Source organism: Syngnathus scovelli, chromosome 5, assembly GCF_024217435.2.
Source record: "Syngnathus scovelli strain Florida chromosome 5, RoL_Ssco_1.2, whole genome shotgun sequence".
In the NCBI taxonomy this organism is placed as follows: Eukaryota; Metazoa; Chordata; class Actinopteri; order Syngnathiformes; family Syngnathidae; genus Syngnathus; species Syngnathus scovelli.
Genome location: NC_090851.1, coordinates 9,619,784 through 9,635,612, shown reverse-complemented (window position 1 = coordinate 9,635,612; position 15,829 = coordinate 9,619,784). Strand labels below are relative to the sequence as shown.

General features: G+C 41.4%; 2 protein-coding genes across 7 annotated transcripts; both read right to left on the bottom strand.

The window, feature by feature from the left end:
- Positions 1–148: 148 nt before the first annotated feature.
- Positions 149–2,618, bottom strand: acp5a (acid phosphatase 5a, tartrate resistant). Of its 2 annotated transcripts, none has more exons than XM_049719433.2 (6): positions 2,469–2,618; positions 1,975–2,068; positions 1,709–1,926; positions 1,480–1,604; positions 773–1,118; positions 149–712 (listed from the first exon to the last, which is right to left on the bottom strand). In XM_049719433.2, the coding sequence occupies exons 2-6, from the start codon at positions 2,063–2,065 to the stop codon at positions 473–475; spliced, it is 1,020 nt and encodes a 339-aa protein (XP_049575390.1). In that variant the 5' UTR covers positions 2,066–2,068; positions 2,469–2,618; the 3' UTR covers positions 149–472. The 2 variants fall into 2 exon arrangements, with proteins under 2 accessions (XP_049575390.1, XP_049575391.1); XM_049719434.2 differs by having other exon boundaries at positions 1,709–1,908; positions 2,469–2,612.
- A 2,416-nt stretch (positions 2,619–5,034) lies between these two features.
- On the bottom strand, positions 5,035–15,606 carry LOC125968409 (interleukin enhancer-binding factor 3). 5 transcript variants are annotated; one of them, XM_049719426.1, is made up of 20 exons: positions 15,449–15,606; positions 15,031–15,185; positions 14,479–14,587; positions 12,748–12,935; positions 12,466–12,634; positions 12,069–12,207; positions 10,428–10,519; positions 9,964–10,059; positions 9,469–9,580; positions 9,298–9,395; positions 8,370–8,478; positions 8,166–8,300; positions 7,803–7,993; positions 7,626–7,733; positions 7,381–7,515; positions 7,150–7,296; positions 6,674–6,800; positions 6,545–6,583; positions 5,576–5,935; positions 5,035–5,497 (listed from the first exon to the last, which is right to left on the bottom strand). In XM_049719426.1, exons 2-20 carry the CDS (start codon positions 15,129–15,131, stop codon positions 5,388–5,390), a joined length of 2,565 nt encoding a protein of 854 aa, XP_049575383.1. In that variant the 5' UTR covers positions 15,132–15,185; positions 15,449–15,606; the 3' UTR covers positions 5,035–5,387. The 5 variants fall into 5 exon arrangements, with proteins under 5 accessions (XP_049575383.1, XP_049575385.1, XP_049575387.1 ...); XM_049719428.1 differs by having other exon boundaries at positions 7,381–7,512; XM_049719430.1 differs by having other exon boundaries at positions 8,415–8,478.
- Between the last annotated feature and the right edge of the window lie 223 nt (positions 15,607–15,829).

Sequence of the window (15,829 nt, the reverse complement as noted above, 5' to 3'; positions counted from 1 at the left end):
AACATAAAATTGTCCTTAGTCAGCACAGGTTACTTAAGGATATCCAGCATGATGTACCTAGTGACATTAAAAATATATTGTTATATTGCTCTTTACATGCCACCCGAAACGACATATGACGTGCATGGCAAAATAAGACTGCAGGTACTGAGTTAACCGACCTTTATTTAAAACTCCATTTGGCAGAAATGCAAGTAATGTGACTCATTTTTTTCCAGTTTTGTCGTTACAAACAAGAAATTGAAATTGTTTAGAAAGTGAAATTTGTTCACATTCAAAAATTGCTGGGCAGCTGTACTTTGTCACATTTTCAATTAATACAGAACTCTTAGCCTTGGAGAAAAGGCCATTTATTTCAGATAAATTCAGTCTAAGTAAGCCTTCAAAATATTGATTTATTCTGTATAATTAGACTTAACATATTTGTTTGAAAAATCAAAATTTGGACGCAAAGGTGAAGCTCCTTTGTCATTTATTTGCCATTCCTTGGTGAGAGCACGGTACGATAGAGAGAGGTGCCTTCAGCCTGGAAGAAGGTGAGCATCATCTTGTTCTCCGTGACTTCTGCATGAACGAAGCCACCTAACATGGACAAACTACCAAGGAAAAACTTCACAGAACCTTCGGGAACTTTCTTCCAGTGGCGGATATCCGCATCCAGGAAGTTTCCAGCGCCGCTCACTATGTAGCCCACTTCAGACTCTTCAATATACTGCAATAGAGGTTATGGCTTTGAGTTCAGGAAGGATATAGTCCATTTGACAGGCTTTACCTGCAGGTTATGGTCATGGCCGCAGAAGTAGGCTGTGGCGTTGTATTTGAGCAGCAGGGGACGAACTGACCGCAGGAGGCAAGCAGTGGGCCCGTGCTCGGACACGGACCACACCGGGTAGTGACCGGCCACCAGGAGGAAATCCGCCTTAGACTGAGCCATCCTTTGCTTCAGCCATTTCAGCTGTCGGTTGGATTCTACGGCACTTAAGGGGCCTTTGGGCTCCCCATCCTCAAAGTCGAGGGAGTTCCCACACAACATCACGGTGTCAAGCATGATGATGGTCAGCGTCTTGTCTGTGTTAGGGATGCGAAAGTCCAGCTCATAGTAGTAGGAAGGGAAGTTCCTAATAAACAACAAAAAGCAGCAAACCTTTCAATACACATTGAATTTACGCAAAGGAATAGGGTGATTAGGTGAGGGTCACTTGTATCGTGCTTTTGGACCTGGTAAGGCCCTCAAAGCGCTTTCTCCTTAAAGCACCAATGGCGGAGCATTCGGAGTAGCTGGAAGTTCAGTACCTTACTCAAGGATACTTCAACACGGTCACAATGGCGGGGAATCAAACCCCCAAACTTTAACCACGCTACCACTGAGCCAAAACGATTTTCTTTATAAACCACCTGAAATTCCACATATTTTGGCTTTCATTCATTCTTTGCAGTATAGTCTCAATTTGTAGCCTCAAGACAGATTGATTTTCTTACCATCTTGCAGATTTCTTTGTGTATTCAATCTGGGCTTTGACATTTCCTGCATGGTCATGATTGCCAGCTATGACGTACCAGGGGACATTCAGGTACTGCCCTGTGTACACTTCCTCAAAGGTGTCCTGTTTTTTTTTTTTTCAATCCAGATATCAACCAATCAGAACCACCAACTCCGCTTTTCAAATACAGTACTGTAAATAGTTCTATAGATGTGTAATGGGCTGACCTTAAATCTTAGAGAATCCACACTGTCCACACCTTTATAATAGAAGTTGTCACCAAGGGCCAGAATAAAGTCCGCTCCCATTTGCTCTGCTACAGTGTTCATCTCTTTAGCAGTAGTCGTTTGCACTGATGTCGAGTATGGAGCATAAGGCAAACCTCCCCAGTCTCCAAAAGCCAGGAACTTAATGGAGGTCTTGTTAGCTGTCAGAGAAAACAAATCTAATCAAGAACTATAAAAGGCCTCTGTGACAGTGAGACAAGACTTACCGTGACCCTCACTCAGGTCTTGGAAGGTAGCAGGATAGCTGTGGGCTGCCGGGATTGCAGCAAGCACAAAGGCAAGCAGAATCAGTGCCATCTTCTAAATAAATAAAAAGATAGATGAAAAACAGATCAAATCATGATTAAGAAGCAGCCTTAAGTTGGTAACACTGGCAGGAGCAAATCTCAAAACAGGAACAAGGAAGGCATGACAAGAGTTGTTTCTCAAGCTTACTTGTCACGCCTCCACTTCCTGAATCTTGTACCCTCGCGCTCCACTTGCAACAATGCTAACTATTTTACCTCACGGCGCCTTGTGATTGCTTGCAGCCCAAACTTGACACGTTTGGACTGAAGCTGATAAGCTAATGACCGACGTTTTGAAGGAGATGGGGGGTTATAAAGTCACACATTTTCTGTTTAGTCAAGCACATTGCCTGATTTATATAAGCCTGCATGCGAGGAACGTGTTAAGTTAGGAATCAGATCAAATCACTCACCGCTGATAAGTGTCGTGGATAACCTCAGGATGGGACCCTTTGTCCTGCACAGAGCTCCTCTAACGCCTCCTTTTTATCAGCAGGACCACAGCACCAGGGTATGACCACTGCTCACGCGTTGTTTACTGAAACCAGTCTTGGGATTGGAGACTGACCTCGACCTTGTGATTTACAACTGTTTTATTATTGTAGGAAGTCCAGACGCCACTATATTTCCACTTCACTATTTGTCCTTCTTCATTTTTGCCAATTTTAGTTGTTGTGACTAAGGAGCAGAATTTGGACCTTGAAGCAGACAGGACACGGACGTTTTTATTTACAAAAATACATGGTTACAACAGTGACAATGTGTCTATCAGCGAATTGGGCTTAAATACTGAAAGACATCAAGTCATATCCGAGCCTGTCACAAAATAAAGGCCTGTTCCAATTGTCAAGACCCCAAATGCTGTCACAACACAGCCGTTGGTGATTGTGGATGAACCTCGTGGATGTTCGTGAACCCCAAGAACAAACAAAAGCTGTCTGTCATCAGGCCACATTCCACTCTCTCTGAGGCCCAAATCCTGAACTAAGATGCAGACATTAACCGTCTTCCGAACAACTACGCATCTCTTAAGAGTAAAAAGGGAATGATTTTAATGCCTGACTTTGATTCCTGCAAGGAACCTTCCTGCTCAGCAATAACATAAGCCAACTTGACAAGAACATCCAAATGTGCTGCACAAAAACCAACTATGAGTTTAGCAGAAATGTGTCACAATCCTACCTCCGTTGAGGAATGTTAATGTGACGAAGGCGAAGCAGTAGCAGGTGAGATGCTCACTAGGATCTGATTGGAGGTGACGGCATGGGTTGGAAAAGGTGGTGAAGTCTGCAGGGAAGCACTGGGCATCAACTGGACGGCCATTGAGTTGATGGTGGTGAAAAGGTTTCGAATCAAGTCCATAACTTTCATCAGGAGGTGCTCCCCATGTCTGCCAAGCAGTGCATCGAGCACTGATGGCGGATTGAGACTGCTTGGTCGTACTGTGATGTGCGGAGCAGAATTTGGACCCAGAAGCAGACAGGATACGGTGGCAAAGTCCTTACATACAAAAATACAAAGTAACAGAGAGCAGGGCTTGATGCAGCAGCTGATGGAAGAAAAGAAGACAATATGTCACTGAGCAACTCAGTAATAAAGAACGCCCAACCCTATATGACTAAATAAAGGATCATGACATTTGATGACATCACGGGCCCAAACACGGTCACAACAGTTGTTTGATGTGTGTGCGTGTATCCCTCTTTCATAGTATCTCATTGAATATACCCCTCATGTTTCTGTAGCAAATTCTATCTTTTCATGGGACAACACTAAAGAAAAGACTATGAAAAGTAATCACTATAAAGATTATATAACAGTCCAAATGTTGTTCCCTAAAAAAAGCCATTGGTGGCTAAGCCCCTGGCAGCAAAAGTGGAGTACACCCCTAAGTGAAAATGCCCAAGGTATCAGTATTTTGTATGACCATTATTTTCCAGCACATGGAGTTCACCAGAGCTTCACAGGTTACCACTGAAATCCTATTCCACTCCTCCATGATGACATCACCGGGCTGGTAAATATTAAGACGTAAGGATGACCCAGAGATGTTCAATAGGGTTTAGGTCTGTAGACATGTTTGGCCAGTCCATTACTTTTACCCTCAGTCTCTTTTGCAAAGCAGCCATTATCTTAGGTATCTTTGGGGTTATGATGTTGGAATATTGCAAGCAGCAGTTTTCAGAGGTAGTGCTTCTGTACGTCACAGGACATCTTAGCGTTTGTTTCGCTCAATGAACTGTATTACCCCCAACGTCGGAAACACTCATGCAGATCATGTCTCTCTTTGTTGCTGCCTCACATGCTTGACACCATCTGAATCAAATATGTTTATCTAGGTGTCATCTAACGACAGGACATGGTTCCATCAATCCATGTCCTTCGTCTCGTGGTGGAGATAGGGAAGGCAGTCTGTCAATTCTATAATTAACTCAATACACACTGGAACAAAACATGTCAACCTCCAACATGGCGAAAAATATTGTTTTTCGCACTTAAAATGGCCCTCTGATGTTAAACCATTACGATATGGTCAGCAAATAAAATTAATTTGACACGTAAAAAAACAACACACAATGGTCAAGACCGTCACATTGACAAGGCAAATATAAAGTCGATTCAGCTATTACTGCGTGTTTGAATGGAGAATCCTCTCAACGGCCAATATGCCAGACCAATACTGAATACCTGCTTGAAAATGTCATTTTCTTTCAATTTCAAGGTAGGTATTTAACTGTCATTATAATTGTAAGAAATTGAGGATCTATTTTTTTGTTTTCCTAGTGGACTTTATCATCACCTTTCCTCTCAATGTTTTTACTTGACATGTAGAGTACATTACTTCATGTATTGTGACACGTGAGCAAACAGATCAGTGTGCAGAAGACACTCTTAACTGCTCCAAAACAATTTGTAGCACTGATGGCATTTTAAACAGAAATATAGGCTGAACTTCTTCACACTTGAAAATTTCACTGGTGTGTTGGAGCTTGGCTCTACAATGGAGGTTATTTATTGAGATAGTGTTTAGTACAGTTTCTGACAGTAAATAAAGCCTCAGATGGACAAATGCATGCAGAAGAAGCTTATACTACAGCTTTAAATCAAAAATATGACACAGGCACACAGAACCAGTAATCTATATTTAAAAACACTTCAGGAAACAAGATATAAACACAAACATGATTTGCGGTGACAAAACAAACATTCCAGTATGAGAGACATTTAAACATTTTTCTCTTCACAAGTGGTGTGCCGGGATCCTAATTAAGGGTGTGAAAACTCAGACCTCGGTGGCCTAGCGAGCCAAGAAAAGCAGCACTTGAGCGTGACTAATAAGTTGCGCCGCTGTTTCCAGGATATGAGGTCTGAGTTTGTCCCGTGTAGGACTGGTAGGATCCATAGCCCTGCTGAGTGTTCCAATTTGACGGAGTCGACCAAGCTGTGGGGGAGATTTTATTAGCATCTTGGAACTTGTCACTGACACAGGATATTGAAAGTCTGTAGTCTTATGACTCACCGTAACTACTATACATTTGTGTTCCCACAGCTGTGCTGGGGTAAGCAGTGCTGTACATGGAATAGTTGCTTCCCTGTGTCGAAACCTCCGTCTGGCCTTGAGTAAGCATCTTCTTCTTTTCTTCGCCATAGCCATAACTGTAGGGACTCTGTTGGTCAGCAGTCGGGGGTACCGACTTGTAACTTGTCGCTGAGCTTGTGCTGGTACTTGAGACGGGCGGCGAGGAGAAGGTGGTGGCGCTCGTCTCTGGGTAAAATGTGCCGTAGCCAGTACTGCCTCCTGTGCTGGCAGAATTAACGGTACTGACGCCTTTGGTAGTGGGAACTGTGGTTCCGGCTCCATTGTTACCATACAATTTATCTGGAAGAAAGGGACAAGTCACGTTGAAAAACATGACACCATTTCAAATACAATTGATTTATGAGTGATGAAATGTTAGAGCTTCTGGAGTTATGTGCCATTTGGTCCTCTTTAATGTGTTAATTTGCAGTGAGATTCAGATAGTGTTGAAATGGGATGCGAGTAACCCTAACTTAACTCAATTTAAAATCACCGTCAAGTTTAAGGCTAGAACAATGACCATTATTGTGTCCAGAACATCCACACAGCTTAGCCTTTATTTTTTTACATTCCCTTTCATTATTTTAATATGACGTTCTTCTTTCTCAAGGGGCAATTATTCATACAATACAACTTCTATAGAGCATTTCACAAGAGCTGCAGCTGTAACAAAACGCTTTACATATAAAAATGATAAGATTACAGACATCAAAACCAGTAAATTAAATTAGTACCATCTAGTGGTGAACTAATAGAATGCAATAACCTCCTGTTATTTGCTATTTGTTATGAGCTTTGTGTTTTGCTAAATTACAATTGATTGATTTGAACAGCACTGGGGTAAGAATGTTACCTTCAGTGGTACCAAATATTAAAAAAAACGAGGGAAGACACTTGGGATATACTTACGATAGCCTGTACTGGAGTTGCTCTCATAACTGTAATTGGCTTTTAAAATAAAGGGAATATTTTCACTATTAGTCACTTCACACGAACTGTGCAGAGTATTTGAAAAGGGACAGCATAGAAATTCCTTACTCTTGTTGTAAATGGGTCCTGATGAATAGCCTCTGCCTCGGCCTCTCCCTCGACCTCTACCATGGCCCCAGTCAGGAGTTCCAGAATCTGAAGGGATCCCACGGATAGTCCCGAAGCCTGGGATGTGCTGTTGAAGCCAAAACCAATTATGATACAGCATTAATTCAAATCTATGTTCAACTTATTTATTAATGAGTTGGGGTTTACTTTATTTTTCTGCTATGGCTCTGAAATGTCAACACATCACTTGTTATACAGTTCAGGGAAGTAACAGTTTTAGTTTGTTAGTTTTTGTTTCCCTCAAAATGCTTTTTTTGAGTGGACTTCTTGTGTGTAAGGTAAAAAAAAAAAGATATCCCACTTTCCCTCCATCTACCTATTTATTTATCTGTATTAAATTCGGACATGGACACCACCCAAAAAAGCCTTAACGTAAAAGCCTGCTCGGCTCTAGTCGTGTGTTGGCTGCAGCTTACCATGTCGGTGTAAGTCAGCTTTTTTGTTCTCTTGGGCATAAGTGGTGTCTCTGGGAACAGCTTCTCCAGAGCGGCGAGAGCAGCGTAGGCCTTTGCCTCCTTCTTGTTCGATCCCCTCCCTTTGAACTTTTGTCCATCAACTTCCACCTGGTAGACAGGGAAAGGTGTGACGGCCCACGTTTGACTTTTTAAGCACCAATGTGGAATGTGTGTGGGATGGTATCAGATCACCTCCATAACAAAGCACTTCTCGTGAGAGCCACCCGTCTCATCAGATAGTTCATACTTGAGACTGCGTCTTTTCTCATTCAGCTCCATGACAGGATTCTTCCCATTCTTGGTCAAGATAGGACCTTGTCCACCCTGCTTTTAACAGGTGAACAGCATAGAGATAGATCTTTTAGTTCAGGTCGCTTTGGTCGTTAGGCGAACCAATATTTTTTTAAGAGCATGAGCGAGGCAGCGCTTTTACATACATCTTCTGATGCGTTGGAACCAGTTGTAGAAGTTACTTCTTGGCCATCATCGGCTTTGGACTCAAACTTGGAATCTGAGCCTGTTGGAAGACCGAGATCTTGCAGGACCTATAGAATATGAGTAAGTGAATCAGTTTAGCTTCTGTCTTTTAATTGTTTACATTAAAATCAACTTGCCTTGTTGGCTACATTAAGCTTGGCAGAACGTTTCGAGGGCCCGGTAGACTCGTAGGTTTTCCCATTTACGTCTACAGCCATGCTGAATACTGGCTCGTGGACAGGACCTGTCTGGGAGGTCAGGCGGTACTCTAAGCCCGGTCGGAACTGGTTCAGTCGCATCACAGCGTTCATGGTCAAATCATCTGTCACTAGAGAGAACAGATTTTTTTTTTTCAATAACATATGCACTAAAAAATGGGATTGTGCTTTTGTTTTTTTGGGCTTAACCATTCAGGTCGGGCAAGCATTTTAAAAGAATGTCTTTCGTGTGTTTTTTTGTTGTTGTTAAAGTGCATGAAGAGTGGGTCATAGATGACATACATGACTTCCGAGGAAACCGCTTCTGGAATTTGAGGAACTTCCTCTGTTTGCTATTTAATGAGGACCCATCCTTTCCTGGTGCCATTTCATTGTAGGATCTCTTTAGTGGTGGAGAGGGTCTGCCCTCTTCATGTGCTGGATTGAATAGAAAGGGACATAAGAAACAGAGATAAAATTGTTAATAAGTATAAAGCACAAAAGTACCATAGAAGATTTTTGCGCTGGCTCCTCGTGCTTTCCATGGCCTACCAGGTTTTGCTTCGATCCCCAAAACTTTGTACATCATTCCAAAGGCACACAGTCTTAATGCCAACTATAGAAAGAAAAAAATAAATAGCATGAATTAGGAATGTCATGACAACTTTTTGGCACCTGTGCTCGAGTATTTGGTTTAAAATATCTGCCAATATGAATCATGAACAGATATTTCTGTAACACATTAAAGGGGAAGTGAAGTCAAAAATGTTCCTAATGCTAATGTGTCCTATGCACTCCTACTCATCTAAACAAGGTATTTCAATGGATATTGCGTTTGTGGAAATATACACTGTCTCAAACCATCTCATGGGGTAGCCATTTTGCCATTTGCTGTCAAGTGAAAATGACATCAGTTTACTCCTTGTTGCTGATTGATCCAAAATTTGAAATTTCAGGCCCTATTTTGGTCGACTGGCACCCGTGTGCTTGGTGTAAAAACGACCGTAGCTTTATTTTCAGCTCTTGTTTGTGCCTGTGCACAAAGCAGCCTTGCTTCCAATGCACCTGAATTTAGTCTAGTCTGGTCTACTCTGCGCTTCGCCAAAAAGCATGGTCATCATAATTTTCGTGCAAGAGCAATGGTTTAGTGCTTGTGATACTGCGTAATGGGAAATTAGACTGTTCCATAACAAGATATTTATAGTTTAGGATTACATGATCATTTCGTGACCTATAAAATTTCAATGAATAAAGTTCATCCTTTTGAACCGAACTCCAATCAGCTTAAAATAACATGATCAGCCCTGACTTTAAATCACGCAATTGGCAACGATCTATCGTTTGATCAATCGGCCCCAATTTCTGATCACCCGATCGTATCGAGCCATCCCTGGCATGAATCTACTACACTTGTCAATATGCTAACTCACTTTACCTGAGCACTCTGAGTTGTGTCTTCACGCTGTTGCAGGGTGAGACTTTCAAGGACATCAATGGGTTCCTTCTCACAAGGATCTTTAATTCCAGGACCGTCTACGCACAAATGTCAAGTGGAATTTGCATAGCCGATTTCATTCTCATAATGTCACAAATATTCGAGGCTTACCAGCTAAGAGGATTCCAGAGGCAAGGCACTCAAGAACCCGACGGAATGCCTCGCCTGGGCCCAGTGGCCTCTCAGATGTACTGATGGCCTTCTCTGCAATTAATTCAAGAATCTGTGCAGGAACAGAGTACAGGACCATAATGGAAACACGCAAAGCAAAACTAAATTTCATTATAAGTATGCGTTCATTATCAAAAGCTGAAATACACATTCTTTTCACTAACTTTGTGACTTTTGAAGGTAATTGGTCACATCAGTTTGGTCACAATGTTTCATCATAACATTGGGGGTGAATACATGTCAATTTTCAGTTACATATAATTTCTTTCTTCAAATACACGCATTAGTCATTTCCCTTCAACAATGGCCTAATTCATACAGATCTATCAAATAAAATACAGATTAAGATTGGAGTATAACAAAATAGGTACAAAAAAGCCATGCAGGTAAATATTTGTTCAAAGCATTCTATTATTTATTTAGGCATATGCTTACCCATCCTGACAGCGGTTCCCAAGTCGGAACACGGATACATAAATCCCTCAAGACCCGGATCACAATATCAGCAGACTTCAGGTGATTGACTTTGGCCTGGAGACACAAACAAGGTAGCTGAGTAAAGCTGCATCAAGGCCAGTCTTTTACTCATTTTTTCCAAAGACCAAGAGCAAAGCACGGGGCGGCGAGAAAATCACGATGAAATGACCGGTAAGGTTAGGATGCGCTGACAGTTGTGTTAAAAAAAAAAAATTAAAAAAAAGGAACCGCTCGGTCTGTAATTTGGTATGAAGGAGCAGTTCATTTGTCATGACTTCAACTAGTCAAAGCGACACTTTCAAGATGATCGAATACAACAACTGACACTCAAAATGTTTGTTTTTCTCCTTAGGGAGAGAAAATCAAAGGCATTCAAAGATACAGTTGAACGTTTACGTACAAATAATGACGTGAATGCAAACCTGGAACCACTTGGCGTGGCGGAGAGACGCCAAGGAACTTAGGCATTTCTGTCTGTCCAGAACGTCCGGCAGATCGTTGTCTGTTAGCGATTCTATTGACGAGGTGGAGTAAGAAGAAAAGGTACAGTTTGACCAAGGGGGTTGATTCTGTCTTGCAGCTTAGGGAGCAGCAGCCTTCCACAAACCCGAAGCAGCAAGGAGAGGAGGTCTAACAGCCATAAGAACATCTTTGAGTCAAATGGTTACTTATCATAACATTGCCATTATAATCGTGCCATCCTGACAGCTTTTTTGTTTGCAGACTATGTTTCTGGCGTGACATTGCTTCAAAGACCCCCTCTTTCCTTAGCTCAGTGGCTCGGGCGGGCTGCTTTCCCCCATCCTGAGACAGCATGTCCAGTTGGTCAAAGGTCCAGCCGTCCTAAAAAAAAAAAACTTGACAAACTACAAGTCAATCAGTTGTAAAGCACAGGCAAAACCTCCACGCCTGCTCTACTCTGCAGCAAAACTGATGAGAGGATAAATATTAGTCACACCCTGGTCTTTGCTTAGTCAACACTGTGGGGCTCAATGACTATGCTAGTATTGTAAAAAGAAACAACAAGATTCAACAATCAGCAGGTAACAGCCACTACACTGAGTAAGCATTGCTAAAATGGCATTTACCTTTAATAAAAAATGCTTCTTTGTAAAAATACAAGTGCATTGGAATTTGACCAGTTCTTTATGATGTTGCATGAAAGAACCTTTTCACTCCTAGCTCACACCCACACACAATTCAGCATCATGTGCAACAGTTACAAGTCTTACGTAAAGTAAAATAAGTTTTTTTGTTTTATTTCAACGCTAAAACTATTCCTCACCTGAGGAAAGAGAAAAAACATTTTTGGGTCACTATGGTAACTGATGTTACATCACTACGGTTATTTTGAAGTTGGTTGCCAAATTGTAATGCGTGTTGAATGTGTCACATCTACAGAAAAATTTACATTTAAAGTCTATGCTTTGGTTGTCTTTTATTCTGAATTTAACTCGAAGAAGCAAATATTGTGGCTGCTGACTTGGACTGTAAGACAGTGAGAACTGAGCTGCAATAACAGATGTGTGGCTGCAATAAGCTTGGAACGCTAATGCGCATTTCTGAGGCACGCACCTGGCTATTTTCAGTATCCATGCACACTTGTGCACCATGTATGTGCAGTTTTGTGCACTCCTGCTTAAAAACATGAGCATGCATGAGCAGTTCAGAGTGCAGCTCCCGGTTCTTCAACTGTACCAGTACTGGTCCCTCTCCTTACTAAGGCTTTAGCCAATGCTAATTAACCTGATCTTAAAACTTCTAAATACATTTGGTTCATGCTTCTCATTGCTGATGCTGGTGATCAGTTTTGCTGCAGTGAGAGCAGATGCACACCTTCAGCATCAAGGACATGCAGAGCGCGCTAGGAAGACTTCAATTAAGGGATGGCATTGAAGTTTTTCCCCTATTTTTTTTTTCTTTAAAGAACTAAGTAATTATCGACATGAATAACGTGAAACATTTACAAATTGGATGGCGTTTTAATACTACGTCAGTGGAACGGTCCAGGGTGTGCACACACCCATTTGACCCGTGTTAGAACTTCTCTAGTGTACACTCACGCTCTTCTTGAGTCTCCACTCTGACTTGAGGAGATGTGAGATGGAGGGTGAGCGTTAGAGAAAACTCCTTGGTGCTTTCCACTATAATGGCTGCATCCGTTGGACAAGGGGTCACTGTGTACAACCCGGCTGACTCAATCTGTTGCAAAGAGGAACACAGAGATGGGCAAATTAAATGATGGAGGGGAACACAATTTTTCATCCACGCAACTGGGTGGGGTTTCCAATGCATGGTAACCATATGACCGGGACACTTTATGTAAGCGAGCTTTACGTTACTCGATGACATGAAACGGCATTCATTCTTCTACGTTCTTCATATGAATATGTCAACTTCAAATGCTGCAAATTAGCACAAAATTCAATGTGACTGTACATGTACATGGTGCAGTTGTACCTCTAACTGGGCCCGTAGACTCTCAGCCACCTGGTTCAGCATCGTGACGGTTGGCTTGTTGAAGCAAAGCAGCACCAGTTCCAGATTCAGGTCTCCTTTGAGCAAAAGTCCCTTGGCCAGCAGACCCACCCTCATGATGCCATGCACCGCATGTTTTGGTGTATCAGCACTTTCAACAAATCAAAAAGGGGAAAAATGTTAAAAGAGCAGAGGATTCACATGTTGAACATGAATCCATAGTGTCATGTGTCCCAATTGGAAATATAAAGTGAGGTAACTTACTTTTCGACCTCTTGAGTTCCTTTATCCGGGGCATCCATTTTCTCAGATACAGCCTTTAATGCGCACTCCACATGAGAGACAATTGTCTGAACTGCCTCTAGCTCCTCTGCAGAGGGGTAGATTTCAGCGTGTTTGGCCATCACACGGCGATCGTTTGGCCCATATTGTGTCTGGTTGTGTGTAACGACCTTTGGTTGAGTATGTGGGTTGTGGGGGTAAAAGGGAAAAATACAAACATTTTGTGAAACAAAAGTCACAAAGGAATGATCATGGTCTATCATCAAAAGGCCAATAGGTCCATTAATCCCTTTAGTAAACCACTTTCCCTGTTTGGAGTGACTGGGAAGCTGCAGCCAATCACAGCTGACGAAAAACAAGCGACAAATGATCCTAGGCCAAACTAGTACTGTTGTGGTTCACATGGAGCAAGCCAAGACAATTCCGAGTGGAGAGGGGGGCTAATGGAAAAGTGCCTTAAGTTTATTCTTTGTGCAGCAGAGATAGCATCAATACCCACTAAGTTCTCTCCACTTGCCTCTGAATTGACTAGAAACCAGGAGTTCACCTTTCGCTCCAAGTCAGTTGAAATGGACTCCATATTCCCCAAACTGGAGAAATGGTTTTAGAAAACAGACAAATGATCAGTGGCTAGTAGAGATCTGAGGTGCAATGATTATTATTTGACAACTAATTGATTATCAAATTAATAAATATTTTAATAATAAATTAATCATTTACAGGGCTTGAATTTAAAACCGACAAAATCCTTGTAAATTCAGCCTCTCAACAGTAAATATCCTCATTTTTTTGTAATTCTCCATGGAAGCGGACTCGTGTGTTGAATAAAAGTAAAACACTTGCAAAAATCTGCTTTTACTTTGTCAAACAATGGTCAACGTTTATGCCTAATTCGTTAATTAATTGTAAAGGCCCAAACCGGTGACTAGATCTGAATTTAAGGAAAATAAAATTTGTATTTTTAACTTGATCATTGATTAATTGACAGATTAATGGATTAGCCTTAGTGGCCACTTGCGTGAAATTGTGGCAATGGCCCACCACTGCATCAAATAACCACAGTTTATTTGTTAGGCGAGCGGTTCTCAAATGGAGTAATGTGATAGCCCTTTTAGGGCTAAAAATCAGAGCATCAAAGATCTAACATTCTCTATGTTCAAAGGGAGTGGGTGGAAGTACAAAGAACAAATCTGGCTCCACCTAGTTTTATTTCTGTAACTTCCTAAGACACCTCAGGGGGGTAACATGAGATTTTAAAATATATTTAAAAAGTAATGCACAAATCTTTGTAATTATCTATTTGTCTCTTTTTGCTAAATTTCCAGATAGTTGTAGCAATACCACCACAAATTGAATTTCCAAATTTTAAAAATTCAAATACCGACGGCACAGCAATTTAATTTTTTTCCCCATTCAAAAATGATGCGCACTATTTGGTACTTGGCTGAGAAAAATATTTTGCAAGGGGTAGATTGAAATAAGGTTGAGGGAACCACTGAGTTAAGCTAACTATATTTATTCCTCTGAATCACGCGAAGTTCGTAAACAATTGGAAAGTGGACCAAAACAAGGAACATGCACATGGATACAAACTTCCAGAGGGGCAATATCTTCTATCTTTATGGAAATTAACAGCTTTGAGGAAGCAGAATGAACATCTAAAAATCAAGATCTGGGGTTATGAAGTTTTTGAGGTGACACGTAAAATCAGACCTGATAATGATGATCATCGGCTGCCTCCATTGTCGAAATGTAGTCATGGTAATGTCTCAGCTCCTCCTCATAACACCGACAGTCATACCAGTAACGCAGTTCCTCATATCTGCAAGATTTAGATGAGAGCTCAGATGAGACAAGAATATGCACACATTTTGCAAAGATAAGCATTGCAAGCAGAATATTCTGTGTTGATCACTGTTCTGGTACAAATCTCAACGCCCCATACATTATGCTGCAAAGGGTTACAGGTGAATGTAAACAACATTGTCACATGACGTCACATAAAACCATTCCGGTGAAGGCGGAGAGATGCTGTATTTGTTCTCCCACTTCTCGAATTGTACCTCCATGTCGAAAGTGCAGTTCTATTGCGCTTTTTCTGCTTGGTGGTCGGAAGACTAAAACTTGCTACTTTACTATAATGCAGTATTGGAGTTGAGGTGTTGTATGGTGGGCCCCGAGCGATTGCAATTATCACAATTGATGTCCGTGTTTTCCGACACAAGATATTTAATGTACTTTCAAAAGTAATGTGTTTTGATGTACCTGTCAAACTCGTGCGGTAGTAACCGGCGGCCTTGTTGGATGAGGCTGTCCCAGTGCAGAAGCTCGTCGTAAGCCTGATGTTCATCCCATCGAGCCGCCATGCTATCACGGTGTCACAGATCGATGCTACCACCTGTGCTCGAAAACTCTTCTCCCTTTATTCCAAAGGCAGTAGTGCGGGTGTGTAACTCTTGTGTAAACCAAAACATGAATGCTTCGGAATGCGTCTCTTTGATTAAAGGCATACAAATAGTAAAGAGGCTCCTTGGAAAATAGCTAAGCTAGCATTGGCGTTGCTACTTAGCTGGCTAAAATATGATCACGGTTATTGAGGTCAAAGTTGCTAGAAAACACAGTAATTTATCATTATATCATTACCACGTCTCTAAAATAATAGTTCTGTGTGTAAACGGCTTACCTTCACAAAAATAAAAACAGATTTATAATGCCAATCTTTCCGACGAAAACGTTGCTACCTTTTAGTCGTTAGCTATTCAGGATGAGTCGACTTCATTTGACGTCATCAACCTGCGCGCTTGTCTTTTTTTGCGTGGTGCTTGTCAGTATTAAGCAAGAGATTGCAGTTTCCACGATATTTAGTTATTGTCATTTAATTACTAGCTGTCAATAATAATTATTATTAACACTGTCACTTGACACGTTCGGAGCAAATGGCCAGGTAGTGCTGTAATTTTTTCTTTTAGAATAAATTCCACCTGTTGCGGTTGTCATTTATGATAGAGGAAACAAACACGGCATCAACATTAAATAATACAGACAAGTTAATATCTTAACAAAA

Excerpts from the sequence above, each read along its gene's own strand:
- acp5a (XM_049719433.2), bottom strand. The coding sequence starts at position 2,065 with ATGGCACTGATTCTGCTTGCCTTTGTGCTTGCTGCAATCCCGGCAGCC. Across the intron at positions 1,927-1,974 it reads AGACCTGAGTGAGGGTCACG|ATTTGTTTTCTCTGACAGCT; the intron begins GTAAGTCTTGTC and ends GTTCTTGATTAG. Across the intron at positions 1,119-1,479 it reads ACAAAGAAATCTGCAAGATG|GAACTTCCCTTCCTACTACT; the intron begins GTAAGAAAATCA and ends GTTGTTTATTAG.
- LOC125968409 (XM_049719426.1), bottom strand. The coding sequence starts at position 15,131 with ATGGCGGCTCGATGGGATGAACATCAGGCTTACGACGAGCTTCTGCAC. Across the intron at positions 12,635-12,747 it reads GGAACTCAAGAGGTCGAAAA|TGCTGATACACCAAAACATG; the intron begins GTAAGTTACCTC and ends ATTTGTTGAAAG. Across the intron at positions 9,581-9,963 it reads GGGAACCGCTGTCAGGATGG|ATTCTTGAATTAATTGCAGA; the intron begins GTAAGCATATGC and ends GTTCCTGCACAG.